This window comes from Cygnus olor, chromosome 5, assembly GCF_009769625.2.
Source record: "Cygnus olor isolate bCygOlo1 chromosome 5, bCygOlo1.pri.v2, whole genome shotgun sequence".
NCBI classification, from domain to species: Eukaryota; Metazoa; Chordata; class Aves; order Anseriformes; family Anatidae; genus Cygnus; species Cygnus olor.
Window position 1 is genome coordinate 12,506,991 of NC_049173.1, and position 25,879 is coordinate 12,532,869.

The window sequence follows — 25,879 nt, forward strand, 5'->3', positions numbered from 1 at the left end:
TTTTGATACAGAATCATATCCAGATAAAGACAAAAAATCAGTGTCTAAAATAGAGCATTAGAGGTAATTTCTCCTCATCTGAATACCACCATATAACCATAATTTTAGGTAAGCATCAGTATCTCCATGAAAGTATTTCCTGTGCAAGGCAGCAGCCCACACCCATCAATAAAATTCAAACTGTACCTCTGCTTTTTTTCCTTTACTTTCAGCACTGTATACCATGTATACATATATATGCAAACACACAGAATCATAGATTATCCTGAGTTGGAAGGGACCCACAAAGATCATTGAGTCCAACTCCTGGCTCCACACAGAACCACCCAAAAATCAGACACTGTGTCTGAGAGTGTTGTCCAAATGCTTCTTGAACTCTGTCTGGCTCGGTGCCATGACCACCTCCCTGGGGAGCCTGTCCCAGTGCCCGACCACCCTCTGGGTGCAGAACCTTTCCCTAACACCCAGCCTGACCCTCCCCTGTCCCAGCTCCGTGCCATTCCCTCGGGTCCTGTCGCTGTCCCCAGAGAGCAGAGCTCAGCGCCTGCCCCTCCGCTCCCCTCGTGAGGGAGCTGCAGGCCGCCATGAGGCCTCCCCTCAGCCTGCTCTGCTCTGGGCTGAAAAAAACAAGGGACCTCAGCTGCTCCTCATACATCCTCCCCTCCAGACCCTTCACTATCTTCACGGCCCTCCTTTGGACACTCTCTAATAGTTTTATGTCTTTTTTTATATTTTGAGGTGCCCAAGACTACTCAAGGTGAGGCCACACCAGCACAGAGTAGAGCAGGAAAATCTCTCCCCTCAACCAGCTAGCAATCCTGTGCTTAATGCTCCCCAGCATACGATTGGCTCTTTTGGCTGCCAGGGCACACTGCTGGCTCGTGTTCAACTTGCTGTTGACCAAATGTGGTGTTTTTACTCAGCTAGGCAGCTGAGCTCCACCACAACCACTCTCTCGCTCTCCCCCCTTAAAGGGAAAGGAGGAGAAAACACAATGAAAATGGGTCAAGGGTTGAGATAAGGACAGGAAGATCACTCAACAATTATCATCACGGACAAAACAGACTCAGCATAGAGAGATTAATGTAATTTATTGCCTATTACTAACGAGCTAGAGCAGTGAGATACTAAAAGCACCTTCCCCTCATCCACCCTTTTCTACGTCCTCCCCCCAAGCAGCACCCCGGAATGGGGAATGGGGGCTGCAGTCAGTCCCTAGCACTTTGTCTCTGCTGCTCCTTCACAGTCCCTCTCTGCCCCTGCTCCACGTGGGGTCCCTCCCATGGTATGTCGTCCTTCCCGAACTGATCCTGATTGGGCTTCCCACAGGCAGCAGCTTTCCAAGAACTGCTCCCACATGGCTCCGTACCATGGGGTCCATCCCCCAGGAGCAAACTGATCCAGCATGGGTCCCCGACAGGCGGCAGCTCCCCCCAGACCCCCTGCTCCTGCGTGAGCTCCTCTCCATGGGCTGCAGCTCCGGCCCGGGGCCTGCTCCTGCGGGGGCTTTCCATGGGCCGCAGCCTCCTCCAGGCCACATCCACCTGCTCCACCGGGGGCTCCTCCACGGGCTGCAGCATGGAGATCTGCTCCATGTGGGACCCATGGGCTGCAGGGGGACAGCCTGCTCCACCAAGGGCCTCTCCACAAGCTGCGGGGGAACTGCTGCTGCGTGCCCGGAGCACCTCCTGCCCTCCTTCTGCACTGACCTTGGGGTCTGCAGGGCTGCTTCTCACTCCTCACTTTCCCAGCTGCTGTTGTGCAGCAGGTTTTTCCTTTTCTTAAATCTGCTGTCATAGAAGCACAAAAAACATCACTTATTGGCTCGGCTCTGGCCAGCAGCAAGTCCCTTTGGAGCCAGCTGGAACTTGCCTTTATCTACCATGGGGCAGTTTCTGAGCTTTTCTCACAGAGGCCACCCCTGCAGCTGCCCCTACCAAAACCTTGCCACATAAACTCAATACATCAAAAACCCCAGATCGCCTTCTGCAGGGCTGCTTTCCAGCCTCTCATCCCCCAGTCTGTACATGTATCCAGGGTTGCCTCTTCCCAGGTGCAGAATTTGGAACTTGCTCTTATTTAACTTCATATTGTTGGCGATATTGTTGCCAGCTTCCAGTCGACTGGGACCTGTCTAGATTCCCAAGACCTCTGAAAAATAATTGAGAGAGGTTACACAATGACATCAGCCAGCTCTCTGTGTACCCTGGGAGGAATTCCATTGGGCCCCATAGACTTATATGCATCCAGCTGGAGCAGCAAATCCCACACAAGCTCGGGGTTGGCTGGGAGTATATCATTACCGCAGTCACAGTCCTCCAACTCAGGGCACCTGAGGTTCCAGAGCCTATCATTGGTGCTGAAGACAGTGGTTGAGAAGGTATTAAACGTCTCTGTTTTGTCTGCGTCCCTGTTTGTGAGGTGACCATCCTCATCAAGCTTTCTGTGGCCCTTCTTTTGCTGTTAACATATTTAAAAAAAAAAAAAACAAAAAACTTTTTATTGCCCCCCACAGTACTGGCCAGCCTCAATTCTAATTGAGCTTTGGCCACACAAATTTTCTCTCTACAATGGTGAACAGCATCTCTGTAGTCCTCCCATCTTGCCCAACCTTTCTTCCAGTGGCCATACACTTTCTTTTTCCACCTAAGCTCTAAAAGAAGATCCCTGCTTAGCTAAGCTGACCTTCCGCCCCATCTGCTTGACTTCCAACACTTCGGAATTGACTGTTCCTATGTTCTTAAGAGGTGATACTTAGAAACAGCAGTACTGACAGACCCTGATGTGTTTAAAAGCAGTTTCCCAGGGGACCTTACTAACTAGTTACCTGAGCAGCCTGAAGTCTGCTCTTCCCAAATCCATGGTTGAAGTTTTGGTGGCAGTTTTCTTCCTATCACCAAAGATTTTAAACTCAACTACTTCATGGTCACTATGGCCAAGATGGCCACTAATCTCCACTTCACCCATGAGACCCCCTATGCTCAAAAGCAACAGATCTAGGAGGGCACTTTCCTAGCTGGCTCCCTTACTTTAGTACCTGTAGCAAGAAGTTATCAAGCTGTTTTAGGAGTCTCCTGAATCTGTTTGTATCAGCTGTGTGCAATTCCCCGTTCATGTCTGGCAAGTGTGAGAAACATGCCAAATTTTCCACCAGCTGAAGAGACTGAGATTTGTGTCTTTGGCAACAGTCATCTTTTAAGAATGAATCCAAAGGGATGATGAAAATGTAACAGCATGAGTCCTAACATGTTCTCTAACAAAACCATGCAACTTTATACAAGAACATACAATTTAGCTCAAGTACGTCTCAGGCCTTGAGGCCTACAGTTATCCCTCTGATATTGGGATCTCTTCATTTTTCCTCTTTTTTTGGTATAGGCTCTTGTTCCATGAATGAGGCTTCCAGGCACTGCTTCAACATTGGGGAATGCAGTAACATTTTGTGGTATATTTGTATTCATTTCAGTGAGCAATCACCCTTGCAGTGCTTTTATATGGCTAACAGCACATGCACCTGCATTTTTTCTTCCAGTTTTACTGTTATAATTGACGTTATTTTTAATTTGTCATAAAAGGCAAAATGCATTTTACTTATCCTGATCTCAGCAAACATTTGAGAAGGTAGGAGCATTAAGTAGCTTCCCAGCACTCTAAGGCCATTCATTTTCCAGATTTTATTACTAAAATTGATAGGTTGTGTTCAACCTGAGGGAACAGGAGCATATTTAGTACTTGTTAAGCCTTGTATTTCAGATTTAGAAATGCCAAAACAGAGCGGCTTTCAGAGTCCTGCACAGAGTTAACGTACAGAGTAACTTAGCGTAATTTTAAGAATTGGTCCTGATACTAAATATCATTAAGAAGTACTGTTGCATGTAGTTAAGCAGATGAAAAATTAACAAATTTTCTATTCTGACTCAATTTTCAATTCTGACTCCTGACATCAGTTCTTCCCAGTAGTCAGGAGGTGGCAGCCTTTTCAATCACTATAGAAATAATCATCATTTTTTCTTCCCCATTATCAAGAGAATTGAAAAGTCACTTTAAAAATGAGATTTGGGAGAGAAGGGAAATTAACATCAGTATTACAAAAAGGTTCAGGCAGGAGAGATTTTACTGCCATCCCCATCTCTTCCTCCCCACATCCCCCCTCCTACCACCACCACTTGGCTCTTCATTTTGGAAATTCCTGTTTATCCTCACACAATAAGAGGTATGATCATAAAATGGTTCTCTCATCATCTCTGATTTGCAACTATAATATTTCCCAAGGAGATTATTGGATTTAAATCCTCTTTTAAAAGAAATGTTGTGCATCTCATTCATGTCATGAGCATGAGTAATGCTTTTCAGATTTAAGCCTGGAAAGCCAATTCTATTTGAAAACTCAGTTTTGTCCACTGCATTTTCAAATACATAATAGAGTTTTTATAGTGGTAATCTGAGGAAAATCTTTTAGCAACGCATGAATAACGGAAAATCACCTGAGATGGAATCCCTTCATATTATTAAATATTCAGGACACTATATTTAAGTAACACTATGAGAATAGTAACCAAAGTAATATGCGTCTTTCAGAGGTGGAGGAGATGTTGAAGTGATATAAGATGTGTGGTTTCTGTTCAGTGGTTTTCTGATTGAAGCCTGAAGAGAATTCATAACTCAAACTATTTTTCTTCGTCTGCATCATATTAAAACTAAACCCCCAACCTGGGTCAGGGTGTAGGTCTCTGTCTTGACAGTTAGTTTAAATACTTGCAATGAGCTGCTTCCACCTCCTCCTTCCTGCTCACAGAACACTTGAACGTCTTAACCTCCTGTTCTGATGCTGCTTCACATCTTCCAGACAATCTCCTAGCACAGAGATTAGATGCTCTTGAAATGTCTTTTCTCAGATTAGAAATGCAAATAAGATTCCTGTTTTCATTCTCCAGAATTAGAAAAGTCACCATCAGTTCTCTTATATATTTAAAATACTGCTGGAGACAGCCACAAACTTAAATGAAAATGAATGCACACTGCAGAAGTCCATTAGTAGGACTGTTTTCCATGACTGCAGTTAGAAGTAGGGATTTGTAAAAAAAAATCCACTGAAAAAGTGCAGTATAAATTGCAGCTACATAGCAGCAGACTGATATCATATGACTCTTTAAATAATGCATAGAGAAGCTGAGTCACCTGTGGTAGGAACATTTTAGGCTGTTGCATAATTCAGGAGCTTTTGTTCCTATAAAGAATACATTAAGGCTTTCAATTCTAAACTTCTAACAGGTCTATGGTCACTTGACAGTGATAAATAGTAACAATTAACATGTTGTACAGTTTAAACATCTCACCATTTGACTTCCATTTTTCTCTTTCTTCCGCGTTCCTCACACTTCTCATGTCAATTCCCCGACTCTGGGCTTCTTCTCACTGAGGCTGAAGAGAGCTGACTGCTGTCAAGGCTTTCCCAAGGAAGACCAGACAGACTCACGTGGCCGTTCAGAGCAGCCCACCACAGTTAAAAGCTTGCACAAAATGCCAAACCCAAGGAGCAGACAGGCTGCTCTGTTAATGACCTTCAGCTATGTGGAGCAATGAGACACCTCTGGCATGGTTCTTTCTGCTCCAGGGCACAGAGGGGGCAAGCGCAGACTCAGCCTTCTTCAGCTAGCCAACAAGCATCTCATGAAAGGTTAGCCAGCTTTCTGCAGGATCTTCAAGCAGTTACCAATAGAAATAATAATGATTCTTCGAACACGGGAATTGCTAATTGAAATGTTTATGGCATGAGCTATATGGATCAGATGAGTGAACCACATTGGTCTTTTTGCTGGCATGGAAAACCTATAAAAAATATGTTGCTTTGATTGGGTTGGCCACATTAATTATGAATGCCTGGATTTTCACACAAGACAGATCTAGAGGACCTAAAATCTGATGTGACACCTCATGCCAGCTCTTCAGTTGCATTTTTGTTAACTATCAAATGGCAATTAAGACATTGCTTAGAAACAACCTCCTGTGTTTAATCTGCTAGAAAAATATGGACTTTGAAATCATGCCAGAGCAGTAGGAAATGTTTCTGTACCGCCCAAGAGTGCCTAGTTTTATCACCATGAGCAGCATAGGCTGTTAGGAAGTTTAAATAGGACTTCCACTGCCAACAATGAGAGTTTATTATTACCCGTATTACCTTACCTGTATTAAATTATACTTTAACATATTTCAAAATTCCTATATTAAGATTTTTTTTCCCTACAGCTATAGCAAGTAAATTGAGAGGGAACCATGCTGTACTTCTGCTGATCGCTTTAAGCCATTTACTGAAGCTAGATTCTGGAACATGTCAAGAGTTTTCTGTACCATAGAAGGTTAGAGAAGAGGAAATAAATAAGCTTTGATCCAGAACTTGACCTTCTCAATTTTAAGAATGACTCCTATGACTTCTGCTGAACCTTGGGACTAGAGCAGAGACATCCAACATTGTTGTCTATCTGTCAGGTTACCTGGAGTTTGGCCTCTTATTCAAATATATTCACGCATGGGGACAGTATTCATTTTCTTTTTCTGGAGTGGCAGAGCAGAACAGGATGTTTGTTAAGATTAAAAGCTAGAGCTAAAAAATTTAAGATAAAAGAGCCCTTTTGGCAATCAGAAATTTTGTCTAAAGACTTGACAATTTATTATCACTAATGAGAATCAACTCAACTCTTCAATGTCCTTCCACATTAGCACCATTTCTTACAATAAACAGACCGTGGTAGCTGAAAGCCAAATTATATTTCTACTCTTAAAGCAAAAATTAAAACAAAACAATAAAATAAAATAAAATAAAATAAAATAAAATAAAATAAAATATGACAGGAAGCCTTTGAGAAGGACCAGTAAAGTAGATGTCAATTTTGAAGATAAGTAGTACATGCAATGTATCATATTGTGTAGATGATACATCCATCCTTCAAGTAGAACAATGTGAAAATGCAAGGAAAACAAAAGCCAATAGTCACAAACCAAGACTTTAAGATGAAGTCAGACTAATTAGATGAAAAAAGTCTTTAAAATTATTCCCACAGAAATACTTTTGTCCAACATGTGAGGTGGAAGGTGAAAGGAATGGGAATGAAAGCAAGATAGAGCAGGACAGAGACTGGAGAAGGATAGAGAGTTGTCTGGAGTAGTGCTTTTGGGCCTTGCCTCCAGCCTTCAATTTTGTGTGGGAATTCTCTGATATTTCCTTTCCCAAACTTTATGATTTAAAAAAAAAAAAAAAAAGAGTCCCCCTAATGTTTTTTCTAAGATCAAGCAGCACTGATCCTAAGCACCACAAGTCTATTCATTTTTTCTTCTTTTTCTGACTGGTTCAGGGGACTAACATCCTGCCCAGTTTCTACCTTTCACATAAGCCAATAAGACCTTATTCTTCACGGTGAGAGAGGATTTGGTTAAGGCATCTAAATCTCATTTTCTAAGTGCCAGAGGACAGTTTACATACCAAGCTCTGAGGGCCTTTCATACTCCCTTGGCAGGAAGGACATTGCTGTCCAATGATTTCAGCATCCAAGACTGAAGGACCATCCCTTAGAGAAGAGAAAAAACAAATCACCAAATGAACACATTGAAAACAATTTCTTTTAATATGGTTTCTGTTTGGTATCTGTTTGTTTGTTGGGGGGGGGGGCTTTTTTTTTTTTTTTCTCCAGAGAGTTGTGTCTGAAAGTAAATTAATCAGTTATAAGCACTAATTAACTTTCAGAGAGATGTCACTAGACAAACAGCACAGTTGAAAAAAGGGATCTCTTGTGTTAAGGTGAGACTGAACGCTCATTACAGACAAAGTTTCTGTCTCTGATGAAAAAGAATTTTTCAAAATTACTGTGTATACTACACAGAGATGTACTAAATCCTTCTGGTGTTATGGTAATTGGAAGCTCAGGGACAACAATCCTGAGCAGAGTCCATCCCATCCCTCTCCACATCATTTTGTTTCAGTGGCCCTGTGGTGTCCAAATGTGACTCAGCTCCCTGCTGACTACATAATCACTGTCAGGTGCTTTTTACACCAGCCTTGCAAGGCCACTGTCACAGGTTCCCTGGGGCTTTTGCTGCCTGTGCCAGAAGATGTCTCCTTCTGACATAGTGGGGCATTTCATGCCACTTCAAGTCCTTGCCTTGCGACACGGGCCAAAGAGTGTCTGAGCATCTTCCCCTCTTCACTCAGCTGCTCTCAGCAGGAGGCAGAACTCTTGTGTCATTCTTTGTTTTAAGCTGATTGCAACCCAACTTCTAAATTCGATGGGAACTACAGACAATGTTGAGCAATACATCTTAGGGAATGCTCACAAAAACATATATTTTTTAAAAATAGCAGCCTACACAAGCTTCCACATAAGAGTTCTAAAACGACCGGCTGAGCAGATTCTCAGCTTTTTATTCCAAGCTGAATTAAAAATACACATTAATGTCTTCAGCTGATGTTTATTTTAAATGAGTCTTGAATGTTGAGATAATTCTGAGTAGTTGAAAAAAAAAATGTTTGTCTGTACCAACATCTAAGAGGTCAAGTGCAGAACGAGGTAAATAGAGGTTAAACAAAACATAAAGTGATTTTTTATGAGGTTCAGCTACTGGAAAATTAAATCACGAGGGTATAAATAATGGAAGCCCAGATGTTTTATACGAAAAATTGTTAAATAAATCACACTTTCTTTAGCAAAGTCAATCAAGTAGATATATTTGAACTTGAGTAAGTCACGGCAAGTACCACTTACAGGATTCTCACTAAAAACTACATCATGCAACAGCAAAAGCCATCAGTAGATGGGTTGCAAAATGTTTAAAAGCCACCTCAAAGAATAGCAAGCATTCGGGTTATTTCCATTATGATAAAGTCTTTTAAGAGTTCTCGGCATTAATCAATGTTTTCAACTGCATCCTAAAAGTAAAAATGTTATTATGGTTAATAAATTGAGATAAGGATTAACTACATTGTTAAATAGTGATAAGTAAATCATGCAGAATGACCTGTACCTTTCATACGCTGTGCCCATTCAGTCAAAATATGTTTTCCATGGACAACCAGAAGCACAAAATCTATGAAATTTCTCTGCAGGCTATATCCAAAAAACAGGGAAGGGGAGTCAAAAGGAGTGCACTGTATTCTGGAAAGCAATGACAGGAAAGGTCAGTAACTCTGAAAGTCAGACTGGTTGAACAATTGAACATGAGCTCCCAGCAGTATCCCGTAACAGAGACAAAAAAAAAAAAAAAAAAAAAAGGTATTTGTACAACCATGAAAAAAGTGATTAGAGAAGAATGATGATTTTACCACAGTTTCAGACAAGGGGAAATCCAGTTTGAAGACAGTGGATGAAGTTCGGCTATTTAATTTATTAAAAGGGTGTTGAAAATCACTCAAACTGACTGACAACTGAAAAGTAAGATTGAGAAGTAAAGAAGCTGGTTCAGCAACAGACTAAAAAAGCTCACTAGTGTGGCAAAAAGAGACTGACTTGTATAAATGTCTTCACATGGAGGCAATACTAAATACCAGACAGCTTTTAATCAGACTAAACAAGAAGGATGACTACACTGATTTCAGCTGATTTGGTTGATTCAATTGGGGAAGAGCAATGTGTTTGCAAATGCAGAGGCACAGAGCTGCTGTTTTCCAGAGAAGTAGCACATGCTCCATTTCTTGAGGTTTTCTCACCAAAACCAATATGGCAACAAGTCACTTAGAATCAACTTACTGAAAACCTATCTCATCTAAATTCACATGAGGTGCACATTGCCTTCACACTGCCCCCCGAGGGCAGTTACAGACCCAGAGAAGTGACCCTGTCATGAGCTAAAGGAGTTACCTCTTGGGAGATAAGGACTCAGCTCTCACCTCTATCAAACAGGATTTGTATGGCACCTAGCTAATAAAGCTTCATTTTACCTAGTTTTATGTATCTAAATGCAAGATGTCTATTTAGCATGTACATGTCTGAACCATTTTCACCCTTAGCAACTCCAACAGCCAGCAGAGAGAAGCAGGCACAGTTGGAGAGCTGTTCTCTGACAATTCTCAAAACAATCACTACACAATGAGGAAATCATGCTTTGGAAAAATCTCTGAGCTGATTAAAAGAAGGCAGGCAGGTGACTGGCTTGTACTTGGACAATAGCATTCTAGACATATAAATAAGGGAAGGCCTGCCTTAGCCTCCTTGAAGAGGATATTAATATTTATAAGCTGCTGTGAAAATAATACCTTAGAGACAATATTATTAGGAGCTATATGAATAGCTATGATAAATGACATCAAAAAATCACAGTGTTTAAATTTTTGCAAAGCTCTAGGGTAAAAGAAAATTTAATCTTGAGATACTAAGGAAAATATTCAGAGTGGGCCAGATTTCTGAATGCCACAAAGAAGTACCGAATATATTGACTCCATGTACTCCTTCCTTGGTGGCAAAGACAGCTTAAAAGACCTCCCTCTGAAACAAAGTGAGGAATTTTTGGTTTGTATTCCATTTTAAATGGTAATTTTTCACCACTCTCGCTTGCAGTATGGCAACAAAATTGTGCCAGCACAGTTGGATGGGGTACTGCATAGCTCTGAAATGGCAGAGGACAGTACAGTCAACTCAAGTAAGACAGGCAATCCATATGGCAATCCCCTTATGACATGGAAGAATGGTGTGACATCTCTTTTGACCAAAAAGTAGAGTCTCTCTTACCTATACAAACTCTGGAGACAACAGTTCAAGTGACCACCCTGAACAGCAAGGTAGAGAACATAGAGCAGTGGGTTTCCTGTCTGCTTGTAGGAGCAGATCCTTTCATAAAGATGTATCCTTACTTAATTTTCTTTGGATTTTGTTCCAGCAGTCAGATGAGGAGGAAGTGTTGCACTTCCTTTATAGTAAACCTTTATCAGTACTCTGAGTGATCCATTTTGCAGTCTTTCCTCATACAAGTAGAGTTTATTCCTGAAACACAAGGCAGCAAAAACAGTGGCCCTGCTATAAGGATCAGATGTGACTTTGGCTAGCAAAGCCTCATGTCACCACACCATGCAGCAAACTTCCATTGTGTGCTCTTGCATACACCTGCCTGTCCCTCCAGCCAAGGTTTCTCAGCAATTCTGCAGCTAAAACCATGTCAGAAAGCACTACATCAACCACCACCAAAACAGTGGTGGTTTTGCAGAATGTGGTGGTTTGTGTAGAAAGCTTTGTTAGGAGGCAGAGGAGATTTGAGTAACACATTAGCTGGACTGGAAGCAAAATTCTCTCTTTACTGAGGCAATTTATATTATGACTCTTTTATCTTTTAGACCTTTTTTCACATTATTTATTAAATAGAATCGTAGAATGGTTTGGGTTGGAAGGGACCTTAAAGATCATCTAGTTCCAACCACCCTGCCGTGGGCAGGGACACCTCACACCAGACCAGATTGCCCAAAGCCCCATCCAACATGACCTTGAACACTTCCAGGGATGAGGCAGCCAGAACTTCCCTGGGCAACCTGTTCCAGTGCCTCACCACCCTCTGAGTAAAGAATTTCTTCCTTATATCTAATCTAAGCCTACCCTCTTTTAGTTTAAAGCCATTACTCCTTGTCCTATCTCTACACTCCCTGATAAAGAGTTCCTGCCCAGTATAATATAGTCATTATACTTGGTTATGGCAGTTCAAATTGGGATGCTGCCAAAAAGACCTCTTTAGCAAGGTCTGAGGTGTTGGATATTTGAACAGAGCATTTTACTTTAATAAACTTCCCCTCCTCTGCCTTGAAAACACATTATGGGGATTTTCTAACAATGTTATCAAGGAGCTGGGGATGATTGGAGAAAAAAAAAATATCTTTATCCAACATGAGATTTTACATAGTAAATAGCAGAGAGATTTTTTAATAAAACATGAGGGGCTAATTCACACTGAAGAGACTCAAGTACATTATGACCATTCCCTGTACTGTATCTGCAATTTTTCATCCAGTTTACCAAAACTTTCCAATCAATATCTCAGCTGATGTTTCAATGTAGGTTAAATAATTTTAAAAGATTAAAAGAGCGGATTATATAGGACATACACATATTGTATGATGACATGTTTATAAAGATCCATTTCAACAAAGGGGACAGCCCTAAACGTGAACTAGGGTATTCAAGAGACAGAAACCTAAATGATAAAAATAACACAGCAATAAGACCAGTACCCTGATTACCATGATTTCCTCTCATGCAAGCACTGCAGGGAGAGCAGGGCAGCCTGTTGCAGCTGGCCAGGCACCACCGAGCAGGACTTGGATGCAATTCTGGATCTGCACTACAAGAACAGATTTGAGCACTCGAGCTCAAGTATAAACCTACAGGGCCTATTCAGCCTTGCCACAGGAGTGTGATCAGTCAGAGCAAGCTTTTCTGAGAGGGAATTATGTTAACTCCTGAGAGAGCATTTAGCTAACAGTTATTTTAAGACAGCAATTACATTCATTTTTCTTTTACCTACCTAATTATTAAGAAAAGATGTCAAAAGGTGTCAGGAAATGTAAATTTAAAAATTCCTAGAGTGGAACAAAGTGTTAAAGAGCAAAGTACTGTAAATAGTCTAGCCTTAGTTTTGTTACTAGGTTGGGAAATTGCCCTTGCTTAGGTAGTTAACTCCAATTAATATGTATATAAATATTAAAATTATCTGCAAATAATATGAATAAATATAAGATTCCAAATTCCAGAATTCCCCATTTTCTTTCCTGGGCCATTTTACTTTTTACTCAAAGACATTAACACATCTTTCTCTTCCCAGTCCATTTAAGTAGAGTCTAAGCAATATCCTGTCTCCAGTAATTTCTCCATTTCCACAGATAAACCTGTGTGGCTAGAAACTTTGAGCACTAAACAGTCATTAGAGAGACAGCTTCAAGCTCCAAGCCTGGTGAGCCTACCTGGTGTGATCTGAAGTAATGGTACTTCTCCGTTTCTACCCATTCACATACCAATTCTTTTTCTCTTTGCAAATTGTTTTGTTCCTTACCAGTAGCTCAGCTGAATCTTCCATTCCCTTTCATTTCACCGTGATTATGTAATCCTTTTTAATTATGTTGATTATCTCCTAGATAAAATTATAAAATCAAAATAACCTAAGCTATGGCAACAGCATACAATCTAGACCCTTTCTGAGCCAACTTAAGCTGTCGTTTCCCTTTTCTTATGTGTTCATCATAAGAAGGGCCTGTCATGTTGCAACGCTCTTGCCACTATCTTCTCTGAGTGGAAGAACTCCAACATGACATACATTTTTGCAACAGGTAAGGCCTCAGGCACGAGATACACCAACAATGTATTTTTTCTGTCCTTCCCAGGAAAGTGAGAATTTTAAAGCCCTTAATGTCATAAATTTGTCTCTGAAGAATGCAGCCTTGCCTTGTGCTTCGAAACAGAAAATCATTCTCAATAAATATCTAATATACCATAGAATAAATATAATGAATTAGTCATTACTCCTTACCATAATGTAACAGCTTTCCCAAAAGCCAGGCTTTATTAGCATTATGAAGAGGTGTTGAGACAAGGATGAGTGTTCTGGGGATTACTGCAGTGGGAAGCAAAGATGAAGCAGTGGCACATCCTGAAACGTGGTCAGGGTGCTGCCACCGACTCTGCATAAGACCCTACAGATTCCTGCAGTTTTGTTTGTAACTCGACAAAGAATTACCTAATAAATTAGAAAAACGTTTGGCTTTTTTTCTCTAGTTGCTCATAAACACGCACATTCTTAAACGCTCATGGATTCAGTGAGTCTGTAAGAAAATAGCTCCTTTGGATACTTATTTTGCCATTAAAACAAAATAAGATTATTATGCAAAGAAGTAAAAAAAAATGCAAGAGGCATCGAATGGTGTTATCAAGCAATGGTCAGTACCAAAATACCTATATCCCGAGGTTCAAGTCATGAACTGGCTTCAGCTGGCACAGTTTTATCATTTTGAAAATTATTTCACTATTCTTATGTCTTGTTCTTATCTTGTTAGCTGACAGTTTTCATTACAGGTTTTGCCCCTGGGTGCAAGTGTGTGTGAGTAGGGGATATCCATATTTGGGGTCTGAATTCACATACAAACTCACATAGCTCCAAAGCATCAATAAACATGCAGGTACACAAACATGTAATTTGTCATAACAAGATCTGCAGAGCAGAAACTAACATGCAGTAATGCTTAATATCATGAATTGCTGCAGAGAATATCCAGTCATATCTGCAAATCTAAATCATATTTTGCTTTTTTATGAGTCAATTGATAAAACATATGTCATGCATATGCTCTATGAGGAAGCATTGCAAATAGAACAGCTGCTAACTTAAGGAGCTTTAATAGAAAAAAAAAAAAAAAAAGAAAAAAAGAAGTTTTATTCCACCACAATTTTCTCATTCTTGTTTTGTTTACTTTGTCAGATATGCCCCTGGACTAGTCATCCCCACCACCCCCCTGGTTTCTGTTTAAGACTGCCAGCAAGCTAAGAGGCCCCTTGGTTCAAACACTGTATTTCAAATTGTGCCTTGCTCAGAAGGAACTGTGACACACCTGGATGGAAAGAAGAGTTCATGTGAGCTTTAACTAAGCTACACTATTATCTTCTGCAACAGTGAAAAGTTTCCACACCTGGTGGGAGAGACTATTGTGTACCCTCCCAGCCTCCAGTTGTCCAAGGGATGACTGGTTTTATAACTCACTATGATATAAGAGGTACACTGACAGATGCTATAAAGCAAATTCATCCTCACTCATCATTGAGATACTGTCACTGAACAATCACTGTGAATTTACTGAGCATCTAGGTGCCCTTTCTTTGTGATAGGTAGCACACTCTCATCCCTCATTATTAGCGTAATTATTAATAATAATTGGATGCTGCTCCACTGACTCCAGAAGACATGCATTCACATGCACCAAGTCTAACCTGAGGCCTCTTTGAAGTCTTGACAGAATAGCAGAGAGAAAGTGACTTTGTATTATATTCAATACATACTTATTCACTATTTTATCAGGACCTAAGGATGTATTAATTATATATTAAATCTCCTTTGCATAACAGTAGAAGCATTTTCTTCTATGGCAGATGTCCGTATTTGCTTCTAATAGGATATCAAAATACTAAATATTATAACAACCCCAAATGCTGTACGCTGGTTATCACAGCAATCATGTGAGGTGTGGTAGCCATAATTGCTTACCAAAATCACAAAGTGGTTGAGGTTGGCAGGGACCTCTGGAGGCCACTTGGTCCAGCCCCTGCTCAAGCAGGGCCACCCAGAGCAGGCTGCCCAGGACCATGTCGAGGCAGCTTTTGGAGATCTCCAAGGAAGGAGACTGCACAACCTCTCTGGGCAACCTGTGTCAGTACTCCGTCACCTGCACAGTACAGAAGAGCTTCCCAGTCTTCAGAAGGAACCTCTTGTGTTTCAGTTTGTGCCCATTGCCTCTTGTCCTGTCACTGGGCACCACTGAAATGAGCCTGGATCCCTTCAGAGATTCATACACATAGATGAATTCCCCCCGAGACTTCTCACATCTAGGCTGAGAAGTCATAGCTCAGCCTTTTCTCATAGGAGAGATGCTCCAGGCCCTTAATCATTTTTTGTGGCCCTTTGCTGGACTCCTTCTGATAGCTCCACATCTTTCTTGTACTGGGGGGGGCAGAACTAGACACAGTACTCCAGGTGCGGCCTCACCAGTTCTGAGCAGAGGGGAAGGATCACCTCTCTTGAACTGCTGACAACCCAGGATAATGTTAGTCTTTTCTTGTGGCAAGGACATGTTACTGAATCATGTTCATCTTGGTGCACAGCAGGACCCCTGAATCCTTTTCTGCAGAGCTGCCTTCCAGCTGGGTGGCCCCCAGCATGGTTACCTGGCCTTATTCCTGCCCTGGTGCAAGGACTTTGCACTTCCCTGTGTTGGACTTCATGTCGTTACAGCCCATTTCTCCAGCCCGTCCAGGTCCCACTGGATGGCAGCACAACCCTCTGGAGTGTCAGCCACTCCTACCAGTTCTGTGTCTCAGCTACTGCTCTGCTTTGTTCTTCATGGGATATTTTCAAAGGGAATATAAAATATGGCCATAAAATATACAGACCTTGTTTTGAAAATATATCCCCATAAAACTTGTCCACTAAGATCAACAGAATAACAAGAAATACATTGTAGCTGCTTAGCAGATACCTTACAGCACCTATTAATATTTATAGTGAAAAGAACATGACTGGCACTCTCTGAGAAAAACAGTGAGATAACAGTGTTGAAGGTGGGGAATTTCTCCCGTGTAAGTGCTGTCTTCCTCCTAGAAAAGCACAGCAGTGAGGAAAAAAGGAAAAAGAAAAAAAAAAAAAAGAGAGAGAGAGAGAATTTTTTTATTTTTTTTTTTATTGGGGTAAACCTCTGTCCAGGCACTCCGGATGGGATAGCAGTGCCACTTTGTTGGTATTTGTAACAGAACAAGTCTCTCTCCCTCTTTCTTTCTGTCATTCAGGTGTCACTTATTAAGAGGCATTTCCAAAGGAATGCTGCTGGTCTGTCCTGATGGTCACTGCTACCATGACATTATTCTCATGACAGCGTTGAAATGCTATCCGTTGAAATGTTCCTTACAGGAACATCAAGAACAGATTTACTTTGCTATGTTTGAGAAGGCTGACATTTCCACAGAGCAGCACTGCTCATTTGCAAAACTGAGACTGATTTCTGAAGGTCTGTACACATCTCAGAGCTCCCGCAGGACAGCAAAGTACAAAGCCTAGCCCTGACCGAAAAGCTGACACCGCTTTACAGTAGGACACCCTCCAGCTGCTGGAACACAGGAAAGCACTGAAGGGAAAGTAAAACATTACCAGAGAGACAACCAACTTTATTACATTTTATCCATCTGTGCTGAAGGACTAGAGTAGGAGTCTTCGTTGATGCCCTAATACATAAGAAAAGCTTCGAGCAGATCTTTTCATCCAGATTTTGTCACATACCAAAATGCACTTATCTATTAAGTATTTCATGCTATATCAACCTATCAAAACTCTTTTCACCCCACTCATAATAACAGGCACAGGGACCAGGCAATACCAGGGAGCTTTGAAAGTCACACCTTACATTTTTGTGGATCTGTGAAGATATGAGGGATATTGCAACTGTCATAGATAAATATTAATAGATAGAGAAGGTTCCAGATCCCCTTGGAAAGAGTAGGTACCCAATTCCTTCATCAGGAGGGATCTGAGTAGGAGGCAGTGAGGCCCATGCTAAATTTGGGCTAGGAGCAACGACCATGAGCGCTTGCATCCCCCAACATGAGTATCAGCACTGTGCACCACTGGAGTCACCCAGCAGTACTAAGTTGGTCTGACTCAGACATGGGCGCATGATTGCAATTCTGGCAAATTAGTCAGACACCATGCACTGTACTCTTTCAGGCTGGCTCTGCGCCAAGGGAGGAGGCCAGGGCAAGACGCATTGAGCTGACAACAAAAATTCCTGAACAAAGATGCACAACATTTTGGATCGAGCTTCAGGAGCCCTCAGCCCAGCTGTAAGCTGTTGGCATATTAATAACTCCATTAACTTGATCTGTTACTGAGTTTTAGGAGATAGGTTGTTAGCACCTGCAGAACAGAAAGCTGTGCCAAAAGGAGAAAGAAGAGAGGCTACCAGCACTGTGGATGAACAGGAGAAGAAAGCATCCAAGAGATGCCAGGCACAGAGGGATCTGCAGAAGGTGGCTATAAGTAAAATAAGCATCTCTATTTGTAACTTGTAATCATAGCATTGATATTATGATGGCTGTCCTCCTTTCAGCCTGCTCCATCATTTATAATCACTGCTGGAAAAATGATTGCCTGACTGCAGCTGGAGAGTTCAAAGTTGCACTTGCCAGTACCCAGCAATCCTTTTAATGCAGTTATCCAGCACTACCATGCCACATCTTCCAGCTGCACTGTTTTCCCCAAGCTGGTCTCAGGGTTAAGCCTCTGCTCTGTTGCTGCCAAAACTGCACCACAGTCATATCTGGCTGAAGCCCTGAACTTTCAAAGATGGGGACACAGAATATGTGGTCAATACAGAAAAGCCTTTCAGTGTCCTGTCCACCTCATTTTGCCACAGTGGGGCAAACTGCTTCTTGCTCATGTCAACAACACTGATTTTAAGAGAAAGATGCTAACAGAAACTGGTGAAGAAAACTGAGACTAGCCTTTCTTTCTCATTCCCAATCCTCCACAGCATGGATGAGATGTCTGTAACTTTGGTGTCTAGCCCCTGGCCTATGTAATATACATTTGGACTGAGGTGAATTCTACAGTTCAACAAATCCAAAATATATTTTTAAGTCTTACTTGGTCAGATACAAAGTCTGGAAAATATCAGCCCAAAAGCTTCAGTAACTAGAATAAAAAGAAACCATAATTCAGTCAATTCAGCATTACTTAATGCAATGGAAAATACTGTTTCCAAAGCCTGAATCTGTTGCCTTTTTATGAGTTCCTGTCTGTGCTGAAGCCTATAAATCCTAGATTGGGCAATCTTTCCTGAACTGCAAAATATATTAAGCCAAGTTCAGTTTGGTTAGGCAAGAGCAACACGCATTGAAATCAGACTTAGAGCAAAAAGGGGTCCCACAAATCAGCTGCCCTGGCATTGATGACAACTTTTCATGCAAGGATTGATAAAATCTTCAATACAAAGTTATATGGAAGATTAAGTCTGTACTCAGAGGACCCAGACCCTTCAAAAGCATGAAACAATTTAGAAAACTGAGGGGATACATTTTCCCCAGGTATTTAGGTAGTTCGAGATGCCAATATAGCACTTGTCTACCTCATTACGCAGCTAAATACCTTTGAAAATGTAATCTTCAGTCACGCTCTCAAAGGAGACAGATTTCTAGAGGTGCACAGATGTCCAGGAGGTTTACCAAGTGCCTAGCTGTTTAGTTTCCATTAAAATCAATGAGAGTTAAGGGCGTCGTATAAAACCATGTCGATCTGCCTAATTAAAAAACATAGCCCCTAAGATCATGCGTCTTGTTCAAACCAGTGAGGTTGCCACTCCTGCAAGCTCTCCAAGCTACACTTTGGCTTTCCATGACAGAATCCCCAGGCAGCCAGCATGAGCACTGGCGAACTGATCAAAGGGGAAGAAAACAGGAGAGTTTTGAGCCTACACCAGGCTCCAGGCTTGTAACAGCGGGGAGCAGCCAGTCCGTAGAAAAGCTGATATTAAAACAGTCTAGGCCAGTGACCCCTCAATCATATCTTCACTGTTTAAAGCAAGATATGGGTTCACTTAGACCATTTTAGAAAATGTTTTTCTTTAAACAGAGATTTAGGATGAGTTGCCACTTCCAATTTAATCACCCTTTTTTATATAATATAGCCTGGTGCTTTGCAGCTGGATAATTAACCTTGATATTCGTTCAGACTTCAAGACACAATGCTCCCATCGCTGTCAATTAGCTGACAATGCCGAGCATGTGTTGATGGAAGATTTTTGTGTGACCCCGGCAATATGGCATTTGGGAAACTTCAGTAGCTAACATGATCAGCCTGCTGGAGAAAATCCTTCACAAATTACTCTAACAATTTTAGAATGGAAAGTGAGATTGTGAATTTGTCACTGGAGTAGTTTCACAAAACAAAACAGATGTACATTGAAGTTTACCCTACTTTCTATTATTGAGAAGCTGCTTTCTAAAATATCACTCCAGATAATTGGCAAGCCTCCTTTCTATCATGGTCTCATACAGCACAGAGCACAAGGAAGATACCTTGATCTGAGATACAGTACGCAGAACCTACCATACTTTTTATTACTAATATAAAGCTGGAGGCAGGGTTATAAATGATCATTCCTTTTTTTTTTTTTTTTTTTTTTTTATACGAGGTGGTGCAACAAACACTGCAATATGAAACTGGGACACAAGGGGAAGGTCCAGTGGCACTTTACTTTTCCTGCTGAATTTTTGCATTTATAATAAAGAGTTACAGCTTTATGGTAACAAGATTAAATTGGTGGGCAGAAAGAAGCTTGAATCAGATTATTTTCCTATTATTCCGCAGTGGGTCACATTCTGCTAGTGCCTGTACTAACCCCACAGTCAGGCAAACATTCATCTTGAGAAATGAACAACCACATTCGGGACTTTTAAAGCAGCCAGAACAGTCAACAGCTAAAAAGAAATTGGCTCAGGCACAGCTACTTTCCTCTTTAAACATTGTTCTTCCATCCCAATGAGAATGGGAGCTAATGGCATAACTGAAACATTCTTGTAGCAAAAGCCAAGAGCAGCCTAAGTCACTTCTAGGTTAGAAACCCTGGCTTCCATCAAACAAGGAACAGATGAAGCTGAACTGAATCCTTTTTCACACGCTAGCTAGAGCCTGTTGTGAAGGTACCTAGTGTGAGTTTAATTTGACCTCGGTGTTTTCAAAGCACATCACCTTATCTGCTCAGAGAAAATAGCAAAAAAAATAAATAAAAAAAAGATATTGATCTGTTGTGTTTTTCCCTAGGTTTGAGAATGACATCAAGCTTTGGGCATTTTACTGAAATATTCTGACAGTATAAAAAATACTGACTACTCCATTTTCTTCATAGGGTCAACATTACGAAGAGGAAAAACGGGCTTTGAGCCATGAAATAATTGCACTCAATAATCACTTAATAGAGGCCAAGGTGACGATAGATAAGTTGTCAGAAGACAATGTAAGTATTTAATTATGGATACATCTTGAGGTTATACTCAGAAGTAAATTAGGCAATACACTTCCTATGTAATTATAGAATAATTTCTTATTGTTTACATTAAATGTAACGTTACCTACAGTTAAAGTTCACGTTTGATGTTATCATTTTGTAATTTTGACTCTTCTAAAGTTAAGGGGCTGGAGTGAATCTTTTCATTGATACTTTTTTCCTTATGTCTAACCAAAACCTGATTAAAAATATATTCCAAGAAATGGAAATATTTCCACAATGAATTTGCCATTGGTTTTGGTCTAGTACAGCAGACAAGTAGAAGCGCATGCTCTGAGCTACTGCATGAACATGTCTCAAGTGAGGATTCATCATAAGGCTTGTAGGCACGGTGTACAACCTGACATTTCCCACAGTTCCTCTAATCTTTCAGTATTTGCTCACTGACACGTGTTGCCCAGCACGAGAGAGCTCTGCTAGTAGTGAATAAGATTGACCCAACCTGGTCACTCAGATTATCACAGGGGGAGCCAGGTTTTCCCCAGCTATGGTTCACATTTAACACCTTACCTATCTCTGTGAAATGAAACAGGGTATATATTTTGTGATTGTCACCCTGCATCTCATTAAACAGTGCTGGAACCTGGCATGTGTTCTGCAACTGGCAACTGAGCTCATGAAATCCTTCCAGGGACAAACCTAATATAGACAGCAAAGAAAGGAAAGTTGCAGACATTCAGTTCATTGTTGTGCCATTCCCTAGACACTTAGTAAAAAAAAATCACCTACGGAAGATGTGTTTCTGTTAATGCTTTAACACATTGCCATCTTCCCATATTTCACAAGAAATCAAAGCAGGGGTCATCTGATGCAATTAACATGTCTGTTGATGTGAATTGTGCCTATGTGATTAACCAATGCAATTATCCAATGCAGAGTCCACAGTATGATCTGTTATCTCTACAGAAACCGTTGAAACAATAGATACTTCATAATTCCACTATCTGTAACTAAATGAACTTGGTAAATTCAATGGGCTAATTTTGGGTTTTGGAAGCACACCTATAAATCCAGACTAATTTCAGCTGAAATCAGTAGAGTTAATTCATATTTAAAATGGAAGTGAAAGAAACAGTAAAGCTTTCATAATAAGAATTCATGCATTATCTCTACTTCATGAAGTCAGGTTTGAGCCCACATCTGAAGAATTGTTTTCAATATTGATAGTTTTTTAAAGGCAGATTAGACTGACCTGGAATACAGAGTACTCTTCCAAGACGTCAGAATTATTGTGAACCATGCTGAATATTACATTACAGTACAGAAGCCTCAAATACAAGTACTACTGCTTCACACTTGATGTCAATTCACAGACAAAATTCTGCCCTTAGTTATGTAGTGTCATTAACAAAAGTAAAGGATAAATTCCAAATTTTAAAATAAAGAACTATGAAACAATCCATTAATATTATGTCTAATAAGAAGAGAGGGTGTTAAACTGAAGACTCCCACCTGGGGAGAACATGTTTTTCCTGCCAGTATTTCTTCCTCCAACTTTATTTCCCCCTATTCCATTGGTGAACACAGAAAATGATGCTTTAGATGCAAAATTATATTTAAGAGAATGGAAAACACTTTGGAATTAGGATCTGATTATTGTTTTGCTTGCCACAGATGTGGCTAGTTACCATCCAGGTAAGTATTTAAGACACAAAGTCTGTCCAGTCACACAGTGTGCCCTAACATGTTGAGAACAACATACATATGGCACATCCAAATCACATGTAATTTTTTTGGTAGTAATTTTTAAAGTAGCTAAAAATAAAGTGCCAGAAATGGTTTTTGTACTCTCCATGACAACCACTTCACAGAAACAGAGCCCCAAAGCTTTTAAAGAAAGGATTGGATTTTGGAGTGATTTCATTTTTGTGCGCCATAAGGGACCTGGGGTACTTGTCTATGCTATCCATTCTACAGCAATATATTATGCATTTAATGTGCATGTAACATGTCAGAATCACATGCATGTGCAACAGATTTTGCTTCTAAATTGAATTCCTGGATTCCTACTGCATCTATTTTAAGGAATAAAGATAATGTGTACTAACATAAAATTTAAACCTACATAAGTGAAATCTATCTCCCCAGTACATTTAAAGCAGAAAGTAGCACGTTTAATGTTCACAGAGACACAGACAGACACACACACACAGAAAAAGTTTCTAAGGGTCCTTGAATACGAAGACATAAATAAACTAATGTTCATGAGAAAAATACATTTACCCACATGCCTCACAGATTCCCAGGAACATCTTGTTGAGCCTGTTATTGCAGAATACATTTAAAATTATGTTTCTAAACAGAGAGAATTTCTGTCTGTTCTTTTCAAAGAAAATGTATCCATAAAGGAACAAGTAAAACAGTAAAAATGCGCATGCGATGAAATAATATTAGCACCAGAAAAAAATCCATATTTAACACTTTTTTCTTATAAATATTTTCTAATTTTTACAGGTTAACATGGCTTAGTGTCCACAGTCATTTATGCTTTGTCTGTCTCATCTAATCCCACCTATAAAGTCAACTTGTGAAGCCAACTTAATTTTTAATGGCACCTTGATCAGAAGCAACATATAACTCTTACCTCCAGGGACCCAAAGAAACTGGTTGAAGGACACAGTAACAACCATGTATATTCAATTAAATTAAGGTGAAAAATGAGTTAAGGGCAAATCCCTGTACTGAATTTTCACATTAGATAGGCTGTAGGACCCATTCAATATAAAAATAGTTTAACTGGCCTGCTAAATTCTCTTTTTCCCTTTGTAAAATTCTCATGCTAGTTTCTTACCCAAGGAAAATGTGCTGTTCTTTAGCATCAAATGTTTGCAGAGAGACTTAACGTATTTGTATAGTTACATTCTGGAAGATAAGAAAGGAGCCAAGAACCAGCAAGAATATTTCATAGGGAGACAAAGGACATTTAAAAAAATATACAATTTATATTTCTGCAGTGAATTTCTCCCACAGTCTCATAAGATTTTTTCATCATTTTATAAACTATTATCTCAGTGCTGATCTCGATAACACTCAGTAAAAATTGACAGTTCTTAAATTTTCCTTTCTGCTTAAAATATCATGCTTATTTTAGCCTTCATAGCTCCATGCATGTTAACAGTATAGTCAAGTTCCTAATGGTAAGTATGCATCTTTTGAAATGCAGATTACTGTTCTATAGCTACAGTTTTTAATTTCTGGTAATTTTATCAACCCTCGCAGAGCAAAGGGACAAACTTCTCACCACCACACAAGAAACACAGAATCTTAATGATTTTAAAAGTTAAAGTATGCTCCAAAGTTCCCCATCAAATTCTAAAACAGGCTTTTTCTTTTTCTTTTTCTTTTCTTTATTTTTTTTAGGAGCTCTATAGGAAGGACTGCAATTTAGCTGCTCAATTGCTCCAGTGCAGCAAGAATTATGACAGGGCACATAAACTTTCTGAGGTAATGTGACTAAAACTGATGAATAGTTAAATAAATAAATAAATAAATAAATATTTTATGGAAAATAGGTTCTTTTACATGTATCAATTCCAGAACTTTTGTTGCCCTTAAGGTTGTGATTTTTTTTTTTTTCATTCTTTAAGCAAGTGGAAGGGTGCTGCTATTCTGTGTAGCTGGGAAGGGTGCTGACAAAATCACAGCTGGGAACGTAACTTCATGGTACTCTTTTTCCCACAACTTTGCTATACAATAGAATGGGGTCTCTGCTGACCATGTTGAAAAGTAAAGGTTTTATTAAAACCAAAGTGGTGAGAACTCTGGACTGCAAAATGTTGGTGTTGGGGAGGAGGGGGGAAATTACAACCTGTAGGCATCAGAGATTCTGATATAACCAGCTTTCCTCCTGAAGCTATTTTCCAGTCCAGCTAATTTATAAACCTGAATTTTAAAATAGAATGACAGAACAAATATCTTTTTGTAAAGCAACCAGAGCACTGGATGATTGATTTCCAAGGTGCAAGCTTTAATTAATAATCTTCACTTCCAAGGAAGCTAGGCATGAGAAACAAACTCCTTAAAGGGGAAGCAAATGTTATCTCCATGAACAAGTCTGTCTTTAGTGAAGTACGACCCTACTCAAATCAACAGCTCCTTCCTCATGTATATTTGCTTGTTGAAGGTCACAGAGAAAAGCCTTCCTTTTCTCAGTTCCATCAGGTTCGTGTCCCCCCCAAATGGCCTCTCTTGTGCGATTCTGTGACAGAATTATGTCAAAATTGCATGTGAAATGTATAAACCATCTCTAAGCAAGTAGACTGCTTAAGAGCACTAAACAAAACTGACAAAGATAGATCAATACTCTTCAGTCAAATGGGCAATGATTTCCTGGAACTGAGATAAAACTTCCAGATTAACCATCATCCTGTTATTTTTTCCTAGTAACTGACTTTCCTTAGCAACTCCTATCCAGGAGTCATCATCACATTATTCATACCAAAAGCACCCTGCCTATTAGCAAGAATTAGGACCTTAAAGTTACTTAGTTGTTCACCTGCAGAAAACCATCACAAATGGGACCTCCCATAATTTCACAGACTGTCATACACTCAGTTAAATGGGCAGACTCCACTCCTAACTCCAAGTTTTTATTAATGTAACAAGTGTGAATGCATTGACACAGTCACTAAATTCCTTACAAGCACAATTATTGCCTGTTGAAGTATTGTATATTATCCAGAAACCTAAACTATAGTAAGACAAGTAATGTGATAGCAATATCATTTTAGTAATTCCAGTTTCCAGTATAATAACAAAACAAAAAAACTTTTTCTTAATGCATTTCATAATCTAAATAATGTATACAAAATAGACCAAAGAGTGATGTTACAGGATACTAAATGATAGTTGACCCATACAGCAATTTCATATTAAATGAATCGTATTTCATTTTGTCACTTTTGTGGCAATTTACAGCAGCCCTATTTTACAAACCATTTATTCAATCTTTGTTCCATCCGTACTTACTCTGACTAATATTGCTGTCTGCCAGCAGATTGGCAATATCACACTCTTTATTTCCAGTGGAAGATATATGAGCTAATTATCAACATAATAATTATTCTAAAATAACATAGAAATTCTGTTGCTTGAAAAAGCTCT

The 25,879-nt window shown here is 40.0% G+C and overlaps 1 protein-coding gene and 1 long non-coding RNA gene across 4 annotated transcripts in view; one reads left to right on the forward strand and one right to left on the reverse strand.

Annotated features, from left to right (window-relative positions):
- Window positions 1-25,879, forward strand: part of BEGAIN (brain enriched guanylate kinase associated) — a 114,164-nt gene that overhangs the window by 84,603 nt on the left and 3,682 nt on the right. For all 3 annotated transcript variants that reach the window (XM_040559293.1, XM_040559294.1, XM_040559295.1), the window contains 2 exons: window positions 20,618-20,725; window positions 24,137-24,220. In XM_040559293.1, coding sequence (XP_040415227.1) covers window positions 20,618-20,725; window positions 24,137-24,220 — 192 coding nt within the window. The remainder of the gene's footprint in view (window positions 1-20,617; window positions 20,726-24,136; window positions 24,221-25,879) is intronic.
- Window positions 2,973-9,729, reverse strand: LOC121071208. Its single transcript, XR_005820440.1, has 4 exons — window positions 9,311-9,729; window positions 9,013-9,143; window positions 7,478-7,562; window positions 2,973-6,552 (listed from the first exon to the last, which is right to left on the reverse strand). It is a non-coding gene; the product is annotated as an uncharacterized LOC121071208 (long non-coding RNA).